Source organism: Macaca mulatta, chromosome 19, assembly GCF_049350105.2.
Source record: "Macaca mulatta isolate MMU2019108-1 chromosome 19, T2T-MMU8v2.0, whole genome shotgun sequence".
In the NCBI taxonomy this organism is placed as follows: Eukaryota; Metazoa; Chordata; class Mammalia; order Primates; family Cercopithecidae; genus Macaca; species Macaca mulatta.
This window is the reverse complement of record NC_133424.1, coordinates 48338548-48359443: the sequence shown is the minus strand read 5'-3', so window position 1 is coordinate 48359443 and position 20896 is coordinate 48338548. Positions and strand designations below refer to the sequence as shown.

General features: G+C 42.7%; 3 protein-coding genes and 1 long non-coding RNA gene across 8 annotated transcripts in view; 2 read left to right on the top strand and 2 right to left on the bottom strand.

Moving 5' to 3' along the window:
* ZNF383 (zinc finger protein 383) overlaps positions 1-8287 on the bottom strand; it is a 40580-nt gene extending 32293 nt beyond the window's left edge. Inside the window, exon 1 of the mRNA XM_077982577.1 lies at positions 8212-8287. The gene's annotated coding sequence lies outside the window, so the exon portion shown is untranslated. The remainder of the gene's footprint in view (positions 1-8211) is intronic.
* ZNF875 (zinc finger protein 875) overlaps positions 1-20896 on the bottom strand; it is a 406705-nt gene that overhangs the window by 77258 nt on the left and 308551 nt on the right. The gene's annotated exons all lie outside the window — the stretch shown is intronic.
* On the top strand, positions 1142-15852 carry ZNF585B (zinc finger protein 585B). 5 transcript variants are annotated; one of them, XM_077982393.1, is made up of 5 exons: positions 1142-1171; positions 4857-6037; positions 9554-9680; positions 9958-10050; positions 13436-15852. In XM_077982393.1, exons 2-5 carry the CDS (start codon positions 5966-5968, stop codon positions 15451-15453), a joined length of 2310 nt encoding a protein of 769 aa, XP_077838519.1. In that variant the 5' UTR covers positions 1142-1171; positions 4857-5965; the 3' UTR covers positions 15454-15852. The 5 variants fall into 5 exon arrangements, with proteins under 5 accessions (XP_077838519.1, XP_077838520.1, XP_001105277.4 ...); XM_077982394.1 differs by lacking the exon at positions 1142-1171 and adding an exon at positions 2629-2675 and having other exon boundaries at positions 5823-6037; positions 9592-9680; XM_001105277.5 differs by lacking the exon at positions 1142-1171 and adding an exon at positions 2629-2675 and having other exon boundaries at positions 5823-6037.
* LOC144337446 (uncharacterized) lies at positions 2629-20652 on the top strand. The gene is made up of 2 exons (XR_013410609.1): positions 2629-3508; positions 20097-20652. It is a non-coding gene; the product is annotated as an uncharacterized LOC144337446 (long non-coding RNA).

Below are 20896 nucleotides of genomic sequence, written 5' to 3'. Positions count from 1 at the left end.
GGAGGGAGGGAGGAAGGTCCACATAGATGCTTAGTATTTGATAACGGCAGCAGCTCAAATCACCACAGTCACATCATAAAGTTTTATGCAGCCGGTACACACATAGCAGAAAAAAAAAATGTCATCTCTACAGAATGACATTAATTCTAGAATATATAAAAAAATGGAAAGTATAGAACAGTATAACATAGTTTGTCTAAAAAAAGAAAAGGAAATCAGATTAGACATAAGCATTTGTTTATATGCACTAAAAAAAGAAAAGATAGCAAAAAAGAAGTATTGGAAACGTGAACCGGAAACAATACCTATAGTGGTAACCTATAGTGATTGGGGTGGCGGGGGGAGTGAGACTTGATATGTCTTTTTATACAGTTGCATAGGAAAAACAAACTGGTTTTTAAAAATATACTCTCACAACACTCAATACTTCCAGAATGTTTCATTTCTAACACAAAATATGTGGAGTTTTTCTGACACAGCTTCTCCAACCCTCCCTGCCTGGGTGTCCTACAATTGAATTCAAGTCTGACACTAACCTGAGTCAGCACAGACCTTACAGGTTAATTGCTCAGTCCCACAAGACTGCCCACCTCTTCAGATGCCAATGACAACTACTAAGTCACCTGATTACCAACAACTGTCTAGTTTGCCTGAAAATTAGAGGTTCCCATCATCCCCTTCTTGGATTTGATTCTACCAAACTTTTCAGGGAGAACAAATTCCAATATTTCTCAAACTAATCCAAAAAAATTGAAGGGGAAGGAATTTTTCCAAACTGATTCTGTGAGGCCAGCACCACCCTTATACTAAAACCAGACAAGGACAGAAGAAAGAGAAAACTACAGGCCAAGATCTCTGATAAACACAGATGCAAAAATCCTCAACAAAATACTAGCAAACCAAATCCGATAGCACGTCAAAAAGATTATATACATGATGATCAAGTGGGATTTATCCCAGGGAAGCAAAGATGGTTTAACATATGCAAATTAATACATGCAATACATCACATTAACAGAATGAAGGACAAAAATCATATGGTCATCACAATAGAAACAGAAAAAGCATTTGACAAAATTCAACATCTCTTTGCAATTAAAACAACAACAACAACAAAAAAAACTCCCTGGCCAGGCACAGTGGCTCACGCCTATAATCCCAGCTCTTTGGAGTCTCCCTCTGTCACCAGGCTGGAGTGCTGTGGCTCCATCTCAGCTCCCTGCAACCTCCACGTCCCGGGTTCAAGTGATTCTACTGCCTCAGCCTCCAAAGTAGCTGGGACTACAGGCGTGTGCCACCACACCCAGCTAATTTTTGTATTTTCAGTAGAGACAGGGTTTCACCATGTTGGCTAGGATGGTCTCGATCTCCCCACTGAGATGATCCACCTGCCTCGGCCTCCCAAAGCGTTGGGATTACAGGCGTGAACCACGTGTCTGGCCAAGGCTATTATTATTTTTATTGTTGCTGCCTGCTATAGCCATGCTTGAGGTAGCTAGGGTGGATGCTGATGGAGATTAAGGGGATTAAAATATCTATACCTCCCAAAGCCTCCTACGAGCCATTTCAAAGGGGATGCTTAGACTTCTAACCCCTCTTCCATGGTATCTCCTAGGAGAGGATTGTACTAACCCAACTTCTAACCTATTTCCTAATGTGTTTTCAACTATTAAAAATTGTACCTCCCTTCCTGCAGGATACTATCTATTGTGACATAACTCCCTCTTGCCTAGTGGTTTCACCCAGGAGTGAACTCGGATCCCAATCCACCCTTCTGAGTGGTGTCTCCAAAAAATAGATTGTACGATCCTAATGCCTCCTCTTATCTTCCTTATTTCTCTCAGGATCCCTGGCTTCCTTGTTCCCCCATGGTTTCTTCTAGGGAATCATTGTTTTCTGCAGTGTGCCCTAACCAAGGGCTAACTTAGCTATTATAAATATAACAGCCGGACGCGGTGGCTCACGCCTATAATCCCAGCACTTTGGGAGGCCGAGGTGGGCGGATCATTTGAGGGCAGGAGTTCGAGACCAGCCTGACCAACATGGTGAAACCACGTCTCTACTACAAACACAAAAAATTAGCTGGGTGTAGTGGCGCTTGCCTGTAATCCCAGCTACTCGGGAGGCGGAGGCAGGAGAATCGCTTGAACCTGGGAGGCAGAGGTTGCAGTGAGCCGAGATGGCGCCAGTGCACTCCAGCCTAGGCAAGACTCCGTATTAAAAAAATTAAATAAATACATAAATAAATAAAGCTCCAGATCCTATCTTCAGGAACGTCTTCTTCTTGGGTATAAGCGTGGCCAAACTATGGTAACAGTCTTGCATTCTACGTGAAAATCCTTGCCTTACTCTAGTCAACCCTGCAAGAGGCGGACTCCTCCACTGTACGGAATCGATACGCATCCAAGATGGCGGCCCACACGAATAAACACCATAAGGGCGCGGTTATATTCTCTGCCCGATAGCTCCGATTACGGAAACTGCACGATGTCTCTAAAGATGTGTCTGCGCCCTGTTGACTGTGGGCGGAAATTGCTTCCAAGTTAATTTGGAGCATGCGCAATATCAACAGACCACAAGGGGAAGTGCTAGAAGTCGGACCGGAAGTGGAAGTGGTCCCCGAGGGCTAGTTCGCCGCTGGTGTCAGGAGTATTTTCACGTTTTATTGCCAAGAGGTCTCTGTGATGATTTTGGTTGGTTGCAATTAGGAATTCTGTGAAGTCAGTAATAGAGGAGTTGTCTGTGGAATTAGTGATGGTGGTTTCGGGGCTCGGTGATGGGGGTCTGTGACGTCCGTTGATGGTTGTCTGTGACAGGGATTTCTCGGGTCATTGATGGGCCTCTTTGGGATCAGTGATTGGTGTTTAGGAGTCAGTGAGGGGAGTCTGTGGTCAGTGACTGAGAGCCTGCAGGATCAGCTATGGTGATCGGTGAGGACTGTGATCAGCTTGCTTTCTGACCTGAGTTAAAAGTTCAGTTCTTTCAGTTTCAGCCTGTAATATAAAGGTGAACAAGTTTTGATGTGTAGCAGTTTCCTATTGTTCAAATCTAAGTGTTTAAAATTTTTTTCCAGTAATTGTTTTTCTTTGACCCATGAGCCATTTAGAAGTGCGCTTTATGTTTCAATTAGTGTCTGTGGGTGATGCTTCAGTTGAACAATTGCTTTATGGCCTAGTTCTTCCTCATTTTTCATAAATGTCACATCTATTACATGAAAACAGTGTAATATGTTCTCTAATTTGTATTGTTATAGATGTTAATCCCATGTTATATGTATTATGTATCTCCTCACAGATTATTTTGTTGAGGAAGGTAAACTACTCACACTGGAAAAGTTATTTGTCCACCTGTCCTTTCTTCTTTCTGTCAGTTTCTGCTTTATATATTTAAAACTATATTATTGGCACCATTTGAGTGTACTGCTAATAACAGATATGACTGGCCGGGCCTGGTGGCTCAGGCCTGTAATCCCAGCACTTTGGGTGGCGAGGTGGGCAGATCACCTGAGGTCAGGAGTTCGAGACCAGCCTGGCCATCATGGTAAAACCCCGCCTCTACCAAAAATACAAAAATTAGCCCGGTGTGTGGTGGGCGTCTGTAATCCCAACTACTCGGAGGCTGAGGCAGGAGAATCATTTGAACCTGGGAGGTGGAGGTTGCAGTGAGCCAAGATCATGCATGCCATTGCACTGCAGCTGGGGCAACAAGAGTGAAACTCCATCTCAAAAAAATAAAAATAAAAATAATAGATATGACTAAATAGCTCAAAAGACATTATAGCAATTCAAGCCTTAACCAATAATTTATAAAAGAAATTTGCCTAAATGCTTTCCAACAGTGGATGTTGTTACTTTTTTTTTTTTTTTTTTTTTTTGAGACAGAGTCTTGCTCTGTTGCCCGGGCTGGAGTGCAATGCCCTGATCTCCGCTCACTGCAAACTCTGCCTCCCGGGTTCAAGCTATTCTCCTGTCTTAGCCTTGAGTAGCCTTGAGTAGCTGGGATTACAAGCGCTCGCCATCACACCTGGTCTGTTAACTTTTTTAAAGCTTTCATGATTCTAAGGAAAATTTCTCTCTAATTGTTCTGATGCGTTTTTCTTTTAGTTAAGTTGGTATCTTTTTGTTAATTGCCATTTGCTTCCTTTTCTCTGAATTTTCATACCTTTTCCAGTCTCTTTTTTTCTGGCCTTTTCTGCTTAGTGATTGCTAGAGTTAATGTTACAAGGAACCTATCGTCACATATTGAAAAAAATTTTTATATATATGTCAAATTTAATGGTTTATTTTAACATAATTAGGAAACATATAATCATAAATATCTGGGTTTTTTTTCTATTATAACTTCTGGGTTTCCTGTCATGTGTAATAAGATGCCTATCATCCTACCACAATGCTATACAAATGTATAGTCTGAAAATTATTTTAACATCCTTAGGGGTTTTAAAAAATGCATGTATTTGGCCGGGCGCAGTGGCTCAAGCCTGTAATCCCAGCACTTTGGGAGGCCGAGAGGGATGGATCACAAGGTCAGGAGATCGAGACCATCCTGGCTAACACGGTGAAACCCCGTCTCTACTAAAAAATACGAAAAAAAACTGGCCGGTTGAGGTGGCGGGCACCTGTAGTCCCAGCTACATGGGAGGCTGAGGCAGGAGAATGGTGTGAACCCGGGAGGCGGAGCTTGCAGTGAGCTGAGATCCGGCCACTGCACTCCAGTGCACTGCACAGAGCGAGACTCCGCCTCAAAAAAAAAAATGCATGTATTTAAATGTTTAGTGCTGCTGGAATTTGTCTACTTAATAGTGTGAAGTGGGTTGGGCACGGTGGCTCACGCCTGTAATCCCAGCTCTTTGGGAGGCTGAGGCAGGCAGATCACAAGGTCAGGAGATCGAGATCATCCTGGCCAACATGGTGAAACCCTGTCTCTACTAAAAATACAAAAAAATTAGCTGGGCGTAGTGGCATGCACCTAGTCCCAGCTACTCAGGAAGCTGAAGAAAGAAATTGCTTGAACTCCAGAGGCAGAGGTTGCAGTGAGCTGAGGTCGTGTCACTGCACTCCAGCCTGGCCACAGAGCGAGACTCCATCTTAAAAAAAAAAAAAATAGTGTGAGGTGGAGATCTAGTTTGTTTTATTCCAGGTGCATGGCCAATTGCGTGCACCAATTAGGGATATGTATACAATGAATGCCGTGTGCACTCTCAGTCACGTATCATTTTCATTTCATATATAGATCAATATTGTCTGATATATTATCTTACTTGTTTTGATTACATGGTTTTCTGTATTAAGTTTTAATATAGTACATGGGAATTGCTGATATTTATTGCATGATTCTTGCATGGCAGGGAGGCATTGAGTACTTTAAAAACATCATCTCATTTAATCTTAGTAACTGTGACACAGGCATTTTCATCCTTATTTCTGAAACAAAATCTGAGTAACTTCTTTCTATTCTCATTGGTGAAAAGTGGAACAGCTGCAGTTCAAATCCTCAGTAACGTTACTCTAAATTTCATGGCTTTTCCCATGTTTCAGCACTGTTCTCCACAGTTCTGAAGGTGTGGTTCTTGTACCAGCAGCATCAGCATTTCCTGGGCACTTATTAGAAAATAAAATTCTTACGTCCTACCTTAGACCCATCGAAGGGGTGAAGCTGAGAATTTTAAACTATGTTTTAACAAGCCCTCCAGGTGACTTGAATGCACACGTATGTTTGGGAACCACTGCTCTGGTTTCTAGCACAGGGACCTGCACCTTGATGTATCCAGGAAGTGTTTATGTGATGAATGTTGAATGACTATGTGGACATTGTTTTTCTAGGTTCTTGGGTGTCTCTGGGGAGTCCCTGAGCCAGACCTTCCTCCAGACTGCAGCCCACCTCTTCAGAGCAGCTCTGCTGAGTTCACAGATGACCACTAAACTTCAGGCACCCTAGAGAAAAAGGGTTGAGATCCAGTGTGGCCATGCCAGCTAGTTGGACCTCACCCCAGAAATCCTCAGCCCTGGCTCCAGAGGATCAGGGCAGCTCCTATGAGGTGAGGAGGAGGAGTCCCAGGGGGTGGAATTTCAGTCCGAGAGTAGATAGCTCTAATCTGTCACCAGAGCCTTAGGGCAGAGGCAGATAGGCCTTAGGAACCAGCTGGACTCTAGACTTGGTGCTCCTGAAAGAAAACTTGATCTTCCTGTCAAGAATGAACAACACGTGGGTAATGTCTGTATCTCTGGAGGCCGCCTGTATAACAGTGGAGAGGTGGACTGTCAAGGAAAACTGTTGTTTATTTTGTCATCACACTATATTGATGTTTTGGCTGCAAATAGAATTCCTCGTTATAAGTGACTTTTGTTTGATATTTCGAAAGCATTTTTTCATTTCTTCCTAAACCACCTCCTCAAACACAAATGTTTTCTCTATTTTCTTTCTGAAACTTGTTTTTCAGATGTTGCTTCTCCATTTCTTTTCTCTACCATTTTCTGCTATTTATTTCCTGCTATCCATTCTGGGTAACTTTGACACCTTTCGCCTTCCAGCCCTTCTGTTGAGCTTCTCATTACCGCTATCCACATTTGAACATAATGTTTTCATTTTTACAAACTCTAGTTTGTTTCCTTTTTTTTTTTTTTTTTTTTAAAGCAGAGTTTTGCTCTTGTTGCCCAGGCTGGAGTACAATGGTGCGATCTCGGCTCACTGCAGCCTCCGCCTCCTGAGTTCAAGTGATTCTCCTGCCTCAGCTTCTCGAGTAGCTAGGACTACAGGCATGCACCACCTCATCCGGCTAATTTTGTGTTTTTACTAGAGACAGGGTTTCTCCATGTTGATTGGACTGGTCTTGAACTCATGATCTCAGGTGATCCGCCTGCCTCAGCCTCCCAAAGTGCTGGGATTACAGGCATGAGCCACCACACCCAGCCCTATTTGCATGATTTTATATAATATTCACTCATGATTGAATCTTAGACATAGAAGTAACTATTACTCCAGGAGGCGGAGGTTGCGGTAAGCCAAGATTGCGCCGTTGCACTCCAGCCTGGGCAACAAAAGCAAAACTCCGTCTCAAAAAAAAAAAAGAAAAAAAAGAAGAGGAAGAAGAACTAGTGTCATTTTTACACAAACTCTTCCAGAAAATAAAAGAGGAAGACCACTTCCGAACTAACTTTGTACAGCCAGTATTACTGTGACATCAAAACCAAAGCACAAAAAAAGAACACTATAGACCAGTGTCTTTCATAATTTTAGATGCAAACATCCTCAGCAAAATATCAGCATACCGAATCCAGCAATGAATGAAAAGAATCATGTACTACAATAAACTGAAATTCACGGGGGGACCCTCTGTATCATTTTGTAATTCCCTGTGAATCTATAATTATTTCAAAATAAAAAGTTTAAAAAAAATACTCCTAAAGAAAGATTATTCCAAAGCATTTGGAATATTTTGGAGTAGTTATGACTGGAAGATCATTGACAAGACCCACTGCACAATTCATATGAGAGAATGTGAATTACAGTTGACCTTTGAACCACATGGGTTTGAACTGTGTGGGCCCATTTGTAACACAGATTTTTTTTTCAGTAAAATTACACTGAGTGTGCCTCCCTCTCCTGCCCTCCCTTCCACCTTCACCTCTTCCCCTTTTGCCACCCAAAACAGCAAGGCCAGACTCTCCTCTTCCTCCTCTTCCTCTGCCTCCTTAACCTGAAGACCATAAAGGCAAAGACCTTCATGATGATTCACTTCCACTTAATAAATAATAAATATATGTTCTCTTCCTTTTGATTTTCTTTAAAGCATTTTCCTTTCTCTAGCTGACTTTTATTATTAAAATACAAAATATAATACATATACAAAATATCGTGTTAGCCAGGCTGATCTCGAACGCCTGACCTCGTGATCCACCCGCCTCAGCCTCCCAAAGTGATGGGATTACAGGCATGAGCCACTGGGCCCGGCCAAGACAGCCTATTTCAATGGCCAGTTTTGAAAAATGAATAATTGACTGACTGTAGAACACCACAAATAGCTGGAATTCTTTGTTAGATTTCTGTGTTCCACAAATTATGTAAAACTAGATTTTTTTTTTTGAGACAGAGTCTTGCTCTATCATCCAGGCTGGAGTGCTGTGGCATGATCTCAGCTCACTGCAAACTCCACCTCCTGGGTTCAAGGGATTCTCCCACCTCAGTCTCCCAAGTATCTGGGACTACAGGCACGTGCCACCAGCCTGGCTAATTTTTTGTATTTTTAATAGAGATGGCGTTTCACCATGTTGGCCAGGCTGGTCTCGAATGCCAAACCTCAGGTGATCCACCCACCTTGAACTCCTAAAGTGCTGGGATTACAGGCATGAGCCACTGTGTCCGGCCCCCTCTGACATTCTTGCTTGGATTACAAGTGTGAGCCACTGCACCCGGCTAAAACTAGATACTTAATATGTGACCTATGTGAAATATAATTTCTTAGAAATTTCATATTACTCAGGTGTATACATTTGTCAGAAGGTCAAATGGCACAATAAAGATTGTTGCATTTAATTGTGTTGTACTAAATTTTACCTTATCAGATTAACAAATGTTACACCCCAGTTAATGATTTGCATTTTGTGGTGCTTAAGAGAAGTGTAGTGATGACTACAATTTACCCTGAAATACATAAAAAAAAAAAAGTAAGATGGATCAATGCGTGATGAAGCAAGTAGAGTAAGGTGTTAAATGTAGAGCTAAGTAGTAGATGTATAGGTTTTTACTGTACAATTCTTTCTAATTTTCTGAATGTTTAAAATTTTTCATAATAAGCTATTAGGGAAATGGGAGGCAGGTTTTTTAAAAAGGAAGTAAATTGGCCAGGCACGGTGGCTCATGCTTGTAATCCCAGCACTTTGGGAAGCCGAGGTGGGAGGATCACAAGGTCAGAAGATCGAGACCAGTCTGGCCAACATGGTGAAACCCAGTCTCTACTAAAAATACAAAAATTAGCTGGGTATGGTGGCACATGCCTGTAATCCCAGCTCCTTGGGAGACTGATGCAGGAGAATTGCTTGAACCTGGGAGGCAGAGGTTGCAGTGAGCCAAGATCACTCCATTGCACTCCAGCCTGGGCAAAAAGCGAAACTCCATGTCAAGGGGGAAAAAAAAAAAAAAAGGCCAGGCATGTTGGCTCACGCCTATAATCCCAGCACTTTGGGAGGTCAAGGTGGGCGGATCACGAGGTCACAAGGTCAGGAGATCGAGACCATCCTGGCCAACGTGGTGAAACCCCGTCTCTACTAAAAATAACAAAAATTAGCTGGGCGTGGTGGTGCGCGCCTGTAATCCCAGCTACTCGGGAGGCTGATGCAGGAGAATCGCTTGAACCTGGGAGGCGGAGGTTGCAGTGAGCCAAGATTGCACCACTGCACTCCAGCCTGGGTGACAGAGCAAGACTATGTCTCAAAAAAAAAAAAAAAAAAAGGAAATAAATTAAAAACAATGAAACCCACATTCCATAATCCCAAAATATAGTCACTCCACCCTGCAAAGCTGACTATGCACATTGAACAGGAATGTGCCCTTACAGGGATCAGTGTCCTTCAGGGATGTGGCTATCAATTTCAGCAGAGAGGAATGGCAGCACCTGGACCTTTCTCAGAGAAACCTGTACCGGGATGTGATGCTGGAGACCTACAGCCACCTGCTCTCAGTAGGTAAGCACAGTCACCTTGGTGTCTGAAAGCAGGCCTCACTGAGAGTGCTTTCATTCTCAGTTGATGAATGCTGTTGGCATCTCGAATAGGTGATGGTTTTGTCCTTTTTTCCTCCAGGGTTCTCGGTTTGTTTAGGGTATTCAGAATATTACCCTGTTCTCAGAGATATATGGTTACTTTCCTAAAGAACAAACTGTCATTGAACAATAAGACTGTATTGGCTGGGCTCTGAAACATAATTAGCTGGACCCAGACCTTTATCATTTCCCATGAACAGGGTATCAAGTTCCTAAACCAGAGGTGATCATGTTGGAGCAAGGAAAGGAACCATGGGCACTGCAGGGTGAAAGGCCACGTCAGAGCTGCCCAGGTGAGTGACGTGAGGTGAGTGTGACTCAGGTTAGATGGGAGACAGGAGGAAATCTCAGCTGTCTTGAAAAACACTGGAACCTGTGAAGTGCTGTTACTACCACTCTTCAGGAAGGTTCTGAATTTTTTGTATTGCTTTTTTTTTTTTTTTTTTTTTGAGACGGAGTCTCGCTGTGTCTCCCAGGCTGGAGTGCAGTGGCGTGATCTCGGCTCACTGCAAGCTCCGCCTCCCGGGTTCACGCCATTCTCCCGCCTCAGCCTCCCAAGTAGCTGAGACTATAGGCGCCCGCCACCACGCCCAGCTAGTTTTTTGTATTTTTAGTAGAGACGGGGTTTCACCATGTTAGCCTGGATAGTCTCGATCTCCTGACCTCATGATCCACCCGCCTCGGCCTCCCAAAGTGCTGGGATTACAGGCTTGAGCCACCGCGCCCGGCCGTTTTTGTATTGCTTGATGCCTCTCAGATCACTAAATGCCTTCTACCTGGATGACCTTCCTTGTTGATTATAAGTCATGTGCCAGTCAGCCTCATTAAAGATGTATCTTCATTATGTTCCTTTTCTGTAACATTCTTTTTTTCCCTACCTTCCATATTGTCCTAGAGTCTCTTGTTTACATCCAGGCATTCCCGGATCTGCTTTCGTTCAAAATTACTCTGTGTCACACACTCCCACTCCTGCTACACCCCTTTTATTTCTGTCTTTCTCACCGTAAGATGCCTCAGAACTTTATCTCTGGGCCAGGTGTGGTTGCTCATGCCTGAAATCCCAGCACTTTGGGAGGCCTTGGTGGATGTATCTCTTGAGGTCAGGAGTTTGAAACCAGCCTGGACAACATGGCAAAACCTCATCTCTACTAAAAATACAAAAATTAGCTGGGTGTGGTGGTGCATGCCTGCAATCCCAGTTACTTGGGAGGCTGAGGCGCAAGAATCACTTGAATCCGGGAAGTGGAGGTTGTAGTGAGCCAAGATCATGCCACTGCACTCCGGCCTGGGTGACAAAGCAAGACTCAATCTAAAAAAGAAAAAAAAAAAAAAAGAACTTTATTTCCAATCAGGCTTTCTAACTATTTTTGCTATAGGAATGGCCATGAGATTTCTCGTATCTTCCCAGTCTTTCAGGACTTTCATCCAGCTGATGACTTGGGAATCACTGTCACTTAATCTTTGGGAATACCTCTCTGCTGTGTTTGACATGACATGATTAATCACCCTTTCTCACATTTCCTTCTGATGTTGCTTGAGCATTTCCACACTGTTAGGGTCTCTCTGCCTGGTTGGCTTTTTTTGTTCGTTTGTTTGTTTGTTTGTTTGAGACAGAGTCTCACTCTGTCGCCCAGACTACAGTGCAGTGGTGCAATCTTGGCTCACTGCAACCTCCACCTCCCAGGAAATGATTCTCTTGCCTCAGCCTCCCAAGTAGCTGGGATTGCAGGTGCGTGCCACCATGCCTGGCTAATTTTTGTATTTTTATTTTTATGTATTTATGTATTTATTTATTTATTTTATTTTATTTTATTTTTTTTTTTTTGAGATGGAGTCTCACGCTGTTGCCCAGGCTGGAGTGCAGTGGCGCGATCTCGGCTCACTGCAAGCTCCGCCTCCCGGGTTCCCGCCATTCTCCTGCCTCAGCCTCCTGAGTAGCTGGGACTACAGGCGCCCGCCACCGCGCCCGGCTAATTTTTTGTATTTTTAGTAGAGACGGGGTTTCACTGTGGTCTCGATCTCCTGACCTTGTGATCCGCCCGCCTCGGCCTCCCAAAGTGCTGGGATTACAGGCTTGAGCCACCGCGCCCGGCCTATATTTATTTTTGAGATGGAGTTTCAGTCTTGTTACCCAGACTAGAGTGATCTACCCAGAATGGCGTGATCTCAGCTCACTGCAACCTCTGCCTCCCGGGTTCAAGTGATTCTCCTGCCTCAGCCTCCCGAGTAGCTGGGATTATAGGTATGAGCCACCATGCCCAGCTAACATTGTATTTTTAGTAGAGACAGGGTTTCTCCGTGTTGGTCAGGCTGGTCTCGAACTCCCAACCTCAGGTGATCTGCCCACCTCAGGCTCCCAAAGTGCTGGGATTACAGGCGTGATCCACCGTGCCCGGGCTTATTTGTTTTTGTCATGCTTTATGTTTATATTTCACCCAATGAGGTCTGAGTTTAATCATTGTCTTTAGTTTAGGACACACTATGACCATGAATGTGGGTAAAGATTCTGTCTTATTTTTGTGATAAAATCTCCTATTCTCTCTTTCCCCTCACCCATCTCCCTTCCCACCAGAAGCCACTGTTTTGTATAATGGAAGCATTTTTTAATTCGTGCATGTTGTAAAATTTAAAGTGAATTAGGGGCATGGATCATTAGTTTATATAAATCTTATTATGCTATATATCATGTTTTTTGCCTTACTTTTTCCATGTCTATTCATGGTGTTATCTGTTCATCTAGTTTATTTCTTTTAACTGCTGAATTGTTCCCCAGAATGTTTCACCATAAGTAGTGTCACACCCTCCTCATCTAATTACCCACGCTTACCCTTTTCTCTGTGTTCAATCTGGATGAGCCATTTTTACCTTCCCCTCTAGCCTCTGCTACCTGCTCTATGAGCAAAAAGTGACTTACTATCCCTTGAAAAGGGGCATTTGGATTCCAAACCTTTTTTCCAAGGAATCTCTGGAAAAAAAAAGACTTCTTTCCACAATGCAAGGGAAGATGATGACAGAGATGATGTGAGATTGAGATTGTATTTCATTCTAGAATAACTGTGACAGATTGATAACCAGATACAGTATTATCAGAAAAGAAAATAAATATCTAGGCCGGGCGCGGTGGCTCACACCTGTAATCCCAGCACTTTAGGAGGCCGAGACGGGCGGATCATGAGGTCAGGAGATTGAGACCATCATGGCTAACACCGTGAAATCCTGTCTCTATTAAAAATACAAAAAATTAGCCGGGCGCGGTGGCGGGCACCTGTAGTCCCAGCTACATGGGAGGCTGAGGCAGGAGAATAGCGTGAACCCAGGAGGCGGAGCTTGTAGTGAGTGGAGATCGGGCCACTGCACTCCAGCCTGGGCAACGGAGCGAGACTCCGTCTCAAAAAAAAAAAAAAAAGAAAAGAAATATCTAAGTGATGTTGCTTTAATCAAGAAAATATTGACTACAAATAGGCATTATGAAATAAGGCTGTCAGAAGAACAATTCATGTGAACCCAAACATATTGCATCCCCGTAAAAACCCTATCAATGTGATTCATTTGGAAATGGCTTGAAGCATAATTTAGATTTACACATTCATTATAGAAATGATGCTTCTAAGAATGTTAAGAAGAGTACTAAATATGGTAAAATGTCTTTCTATACTTACTGTGAATGTACTCCAACAGGAGAGAAATTATGGGACCATAATCAACATAGAAAAATCATTGGTTATAAACCAGCCTTCTCTCAAGATCAAAAAATTTATCCTAGGGAAAAATCCTATGGATGTGCCGAATTTGGAAAGAGCTTCACCTGGAACTCACAGTTCAAGGTACATCTGAAAGTTCCTACAGGAGAAACACTCTATGTATGTATTGAATGCGGGAGGGCTTTTGTACAGAAGCCAGAATTCAGTACACATCAGAAAACCCATATGAGAGAGAAGCCCTATAAGTGCAATGAATGTGGAAAATCCTTTTTTCAAGTATCGTCCCTTTTCAGGCATCAGAGAATTCATACCGGAGAAAAACTACATGAATGTAGTGAATGTGGGAAAGGCTTCCCTTATAACTCAGATCTCAGTATACATGAGAAAATTCATACTGGAGAGAGACACCATGAATGCACTGACTGTGGCAAAGCGTTCACACAAAAGTCCACACTCAAGATGCATCAGAAAATCCACACAGGCGAGAGATCCTACATCTGTATTGAATGCGGACAGGCCTTCATCCAGAAAACACAATTGATTGCACACCGAAGAATTCATACTGGTGAAAAACCATATGAGTGCAGTAACTGTGGCAAATCCTTCATTTCCAAGTCACAACTTCAGGTCCATCAACGCGTTCACACGAGAGTGAAGCCCTATATATGTACCGAATATGGGAAGGTCTTCAGCAATAATTCCAACCTCATTACACATGAAAAAGTTCAAAGTAGAGAGAAATCTTCCATATGTACTGAGTGTGGGAAGGCCTTTACCTACAGGTCAGAGTTGATTATTCATCAGAGAATTCACACTGGAGAGAAACCGTATGAATGCAGTGACTGTGGAAAAGCCTTCACTCAGAAGTCAACACTCACAGTGCATCAGAGAATTCATACAGGAGAAAAATCATATGTATGCATGAAATGTGGACTGGCCTTCATCCGGAAGGCACACTTGGATACACATCAAATAATTCATACTGGAGAGAAACCTTATAAATGTGGTCACTGTGGGAAATTGTTTACTTCCAAGTCACAACTCCACGTTCATAAACGAATTCACACAGGAGAAAAACCCTATGTATGCAATAAATGTGGGAAGGCATTCACCAACCGGTCAAATCTCATTACACATCAGAAAACTCATACAGGAGAGAAATCTTATATATGTTCCAAATGTGGAAAGGCCTTCACCCAGAGGTCAGACTTGATTACACATCAGAGAATCCATACTGGGGAGAAGCCTTATGAATGCAGTAATTGTGGAAAAGCCTTCACTCAGAAGTCAAATCTTAATATACACCAGAAAATTCATACTGGAGAGAGACAGTATGAATGCCACGAATGTGGGAAAGCTTTCAACCAGAAATCAATACTCATTGTTCATCAGAAAATTCATACAGGAGAGAAACCCTATGTATGCACCGAGTGTGGAAGAGCTTTCATCCGCAAGTCAAACTTTATTACTCATCAAAGAATTCATACTGGAGAGAAACCTTATGAATGCAGTGACTGTGGGAAGTCCTTTACCTCTAAGTCTCAGCTCCTGGTGCATCAGCCAGTTCACACAGGAGAGAAACCCTATGTGTGTGCTGAGTGTGGGAAGGCCTTTAGTGGCAGGTCAAATCTCAGTAAGCACCAGAAAACTCATACGGGAGAAAAGCCCTACATCTGTTCTGAATGTGGGAAGACCTTTCGACAGAAGTCAGAGTTGATTACACATCATAGAATTCATACTGGAGAGAAACCGTACGAGTGCAGTGACTGTGGGAAGTCTTTCACTAAAAAATCACAGCTCCAAGTGCATCAACGAATTCACACCGGAGAGAAGCCTTACGTGTGTGCTGAGTGTGGGAAGGCCTTCAGCAACAGGTCAAATTTGAATAAACATCAGACAACACACACTGGAGACAAACCCTACAAGTGTGGCATCTGTGGGAAAGGCTTCGTTCAGAAATCAGTGTTCAGTGTCCATCAGAGCAGCCACACTTGAGAGAAACAGTGTGGGAAAACCCCACTGAGGGTTGGGTCTGATTGTACACTGTTGCATGCAGCAGAAAAATATGTATATTATTGTAAATAGAAACAGTCACATCAGAATGTCACACATGGCTGTTCTGGAGAGGGCCCCTGAGAAGGCACTGAATGAAGCGAGGGACCCTTCCTACATTGTCACCATCCCCAGTAAACCTTGGGGCATTATTCATACTGACAAGGAACCGAGTCAGTTTGGTGAATAGGAAAAGCCTTCTCATAGAAAACGACAATAGAACACTGTTACCAAATTCTTCGTAAGAAAGATCATATTATGGGAATGATAATCCTATTTACTGTGGATTAGGTATAGTGCCAAGAGTTTGAATGGTAAGACAATATATATGATAGTGATGAATCCTCTGTAAGTTGTTTGTTCCAGAACACACTGTCTAGCAGAATTGTGGGTATTTTCTCATTCTTCTTTTGAATCCAACACAGTTGTGTATATCCAGTTCCCCACTGAGTATTTCTATCAAGCGAGAGATACTGCAATAAGACAAACTCCCTATGTTTTCAGACACAGACCTCAGAGTGTATGTTGAGTCCCCATTGTCATAGAAAAAGACTTGCAGACCCCTTCATTATCTGCCAGGACTGTCTCTGAGCCCCACAGGTCCTCAGCACATTGTGTTTGATACCCAGCACAGTGTTTTTTCTCTTTCTTTCTTTTTCTTTTTTTTTTTGAGACAGAGTCTCACCCTGTTGGCAAGCTAGAGTGCAGTGGCGCTATCTTGGCTCACTGCAACCTCTGTCTCCCGGGCTCAAGCAGTTCTCCTGCTTCAGCCTCCCGAGTAGCTGGGATTGCATGTGCCACCACGCCCAGCTAACTTTTGTATTTTTAGTAGAGACGGGGGTTTCACCATGCTGGCCAGGCTGATCTCGAACTCCTGACCTCATGATCCGCCCGCCTCGGCCTCCCAAAGTGCTGGGGTTACAGACGTGAGCCACTGCGCCCAGCTCAGCACAGTGTTTTGTACACTCCCACCACCCTCAAGAAAGCCTCTGAGGTTAGAATTTTCAGGTCATCTGGGGCAACTTAAATTCTTCCTTCTGCTGTTACAATTCTTCCCACTGAGTTGCCTTTCTTTTTTTTTTTTTTAATTTACTTGTTGCTGAGTTGAAGCCCAGCATTTTACTTTCCATAATGATGTGACTTTCATAAGTTGATAACTCATGAAATCAATCTTACTTTATGTGAGATATGAGATAAATCATAAATCATATGAAATAGATAACTCATGAAAACTAACCCCACCATATGTTCACTGTGTACTTGTGTCCATGTTCATCCCATGCACCCCAGAAGGACCTTGCCTGCCATGTGCCTCAAACATCAGTTCAGTTCCTGACTGAGGGCCTTTGTATTTGCAGTGCCCATTGCAAAGAGCACAATTCTTTATTTTATCTGTGACTTGTCCCTCATGTCTTTTTTTCCATGACACCTCCAAATTTCCAGCCCCTTACCCTTCCTCCTTTATTCTTCTCCCTAGCACTTTCCACCATACTGCCTGGTATATTTTGCTCATTTCTCTGTGGCTTCTACACTAGAAAATATTTCCCTTTTGTTCACCACTATGAGTCTAGACCCATGACTGCCATACAGCAGGCATTCCATAAATGCCCCTGTGGAGAGTTGACCTGTGCTTCTTGCGTGACTTCTGTCTGTTTTTTTCTGTGTTGCAGCATAAGAAGCACTAACAGGGAGAATCAACTTGCCTAAAACACACCAGGCTTTTTCACCTCCAGTCTGTAACTAGGCTATATCCCTTCTCAACCCTAAAGCTAAAAAGTCACTGTAAAACTTTTGGTCTGATGCTAAAGAAGGGAAAACAGGTACAGGAGATCCCATGTGAATGCTTGCTTCTAGGATTCCCTGCCATGATTCCAGAATCCCACAGCTCCAACGTGATTACAAAAGACTCCCTGCTCATTCTTCCTCAGCATGCACAGCTCTGCCCCGTCTCAGTTGCAACTCGACAGAGCCCCACTTACTGCAGAACCCAACCCACACATCTGCTCATCCTTCACTGAGAGGAGTGCCTGAAGCCAATAGCAGGGAACTAGAACAGACATGGGTGGATCTTCATTGGATATTAGCTATCTTGCCCTAGATAGGCGGCAGTGACCTTACAGATGCTGGCAGATGATCTGATTGGATGCGCAGTTGCTGGGTGGCCCCTCTGGAACTTGCAGAATGGTTTGGGGTCAGTCTATTGGCAATTCTGGGAGTGGGAAATATTTGGGCTCTGCAGAGATGGTTTCACCTTTAGGAAGGGCAGTATGGGGAGGTGAAGATGGGGCCCAAAGGGTAGAACATAGTCAAAGGGGCAGGGCCATAATGCCCCTTTAATTCCCAAGCCCTAGTTGGGCAGTGCTTGGTGACACATCCCATTACCTCACCTTACATCAATGTCTACTGAGCCATCATTAGCTCTGCTTCCTCACTTCTTCACAGTATCTGATGGCCCATTACATGCTGCTCAACATCTTAGACCAATGTCTGCTGACCGATTACCTCCCTTCACCTCATCCAGCACTGTGTCTGAAGCTTCACTATTCTTCCTGCAATTCTGGATATCTTGTGATACACTATGATCCCCAACTTAGGACAATGTCTGCTGACCCTCAGGAGGGTCCCTGGAGATCATCTCTTCCTTTTTAACATACCCTAGAACCAAGTCTGGTCCCCTTCATTATTCCCATTTTACCTTACTCCTAAGTGTATCACTCCTCATGAATTCCAGGAAATACGGAGGAAAACACATTTCCCTGTACATGACTTTCAATTATTTGTCCTTTATATTTATTGTAATGTAATATTTTAGTACTGACATATATATGTGTTTGTATACCCATTTATATAAAAGACTAGTTTTTAGAGAAGTTTTAGGTTCACAGCAAAACGGGGCAGAAGGTACAGAGATTTCCCACATATCCCCTACCCTCACGTGTACACAGCCTCCCCCATCATCAGCATCCGCCTTCAGAGTGGTACTTTTGTTACAATTAATGAAACTACATTGACGCTACCGGCCAAAGTCCATGGTTTAATTAGGGTTCAGTCTTGATGTGCATTCTGTGGGTTGAGACAGATGAGTAATGACATGTATGCATTATGATAGAAGGATAAAGAGCAGTTTTACTGTCCCAGTAATCCTGTGTTTTGCCTACACCCCTACACCCCTGCCTATTTTCTTTTTTTTTTTTCTTTTTTTTTTTTTTTTTGAGACGGAGTCTCGCTCTGTCGCCCAGGCTGGAGTGCAGTGGCCGGATCTCAGCTCACTGCAAGCTCCGCCTCCCGGGTTCACGCCATTCTCCTGCCTCAGCCTCCCGAGTAGCTGGGACTACAGGCGCCCGCCACCTCGCCCGGCTAGTTTTTTGTATTTCTTAATAGAGACGGGGTTTCACCGTGTTAGCCAGGATGGTTTCGATCTCCTGACCTCGTGATCCGCCCGTCTCGGCCTCCCAAAGTGCTGGGATTACAGGCTTGAGCCACCGCGCCCGGCCGCCTATTTTCTTTTGTCTCCATAATTTAGCCTCTGAACCATACAGTGTGCAGCCTTTTCAGATGGACTTGTTTCACATAGTAATGTGGATTTAAGTTTCTTCCATGTCTTTTCGTGGCTTGCTAGCCTTTTTTTTTTTTTTTTTGCATTGAATAATATGCTATTGTCTGGATGTACTGTGATTTATTTGTCCATTCACCTACTGAAGGACATTTTAGTTGCTTCCAAGTTATGTTGATTATGAATAAAGATGCTATAAACACCTGTGTGCAGGTTTTTGTGTGAACATGACCGTAATATTTTAAGGTCATATTTATTGAGGTATAATTTACATACAGTAATATTCACCCAGTGTAGAATTTTCAAAGTTTTGACAATTACATCATGCAGTCAATACCACAATCAAGACAGAGAAGAGTTCCCTCACTTCCCTACATTTCCTCCTATTACTTTTTAGTCCATCCCTTTCCCCACCCCCAGCCCTTGATCACAAGCCCATTTTCTGTCTGTATAATTTTACCTTTTCCACATGTTGTATAAATGGAGATATCCTGTGTGTGTCTCTGTGTATATATGTGTATGTATCTCTCCTTTTGAATTTGACTTGTTTCATTTAATGTGATGTATTTGAGATCCATCCATATTGTTATATGAGATAGAAATGGGAAACAAGGTGATGAAAAGATGATTGACATCTTTAATTATCAAGAAAATGAAAATGAAAACCATATGAGATACCTGTACACACCTTTTAGCATGCCTAACAATAAAGACATAATACTGAGTTGGTAACAATGCAGAGCAATGGAAAATTTCCTGCATTGTTGGTAGAAATGCAAAATGTTACATTCACTTTGGGCAAAAAGTTTGGCAGCTTTTTTTTTTTTTTTTGAGATGAAGTTTTGCTCTTGTTGCACAGGCTGAAGTGCAATGGTGTGGTCTTGGCTCCCCACAACCTCCACCTCCTGGGTTCAAATGATTCTCCTGCATCAGCTGCCCAAGTAGCTGGGATTACAGGCATGTGCCACCACGCCCGGCTAATTTTGTATTTTTTAAATAGAGGTTTAGTTAGGGGTTTCTCCATGTTGGTCAGGCTGGTCTGGAACTCCCGGTCTCAAGTGATCTGCCTGCCTCAGCCTCCCAACATGCTGGGATTACAGACGTGAACCACCATCCCTGGCCTTGGCAGCTTCTTATACTGTTAAACATACACTTATCATATGACCCACCAGTCCCGCTCCTAGGTATTTGCCCTAGATAAATGGAAAATTGTTTATATAAAACTATGTGTACTCAAATTTCACAGCAACTGTATAATTGCCAAAATTAGTAAACAACCCAAATGTAACAGTGGGTGATTAATCAAACATCTATACAATTGAATACTACCCCAACGTGAAAAGAAGTCATTTACTGACACTGGCTGCAACATGGATGAATCTCAGAAGTACTGTTTGATTTTACTATGTGATAATTTAAATGACATTTGAAAAATTATTGGATACTAGATTATAAAAATATAGATTTATGTATTTTAATTTTATGTGTGCATATCATTATACAGTGTATATTGTATTTACAGTATGTTATAGCATATTCTAATATTTATTATACCTTACTACAATAAAATGTTCCCATTTTATATAATATATAGTATCTATTGTATGATTATATAATTTTTATATTTTATATATCAAACTTTCACGTAACATTTCAGTTATTTCTACTTTTACATAATCACATTTAATGTTTATAGTATGAAGTTACAACCATAATAACAGGTCTTAGGGTTCGGACAGCCTGCAGTTGGAGGTGGTCAATATTTTTATTATTTGTCAAGAATCCCAATTCTGGCTGTTTTAGCATCCAGGAAGCTTTCTCCAGCTTTGGGCT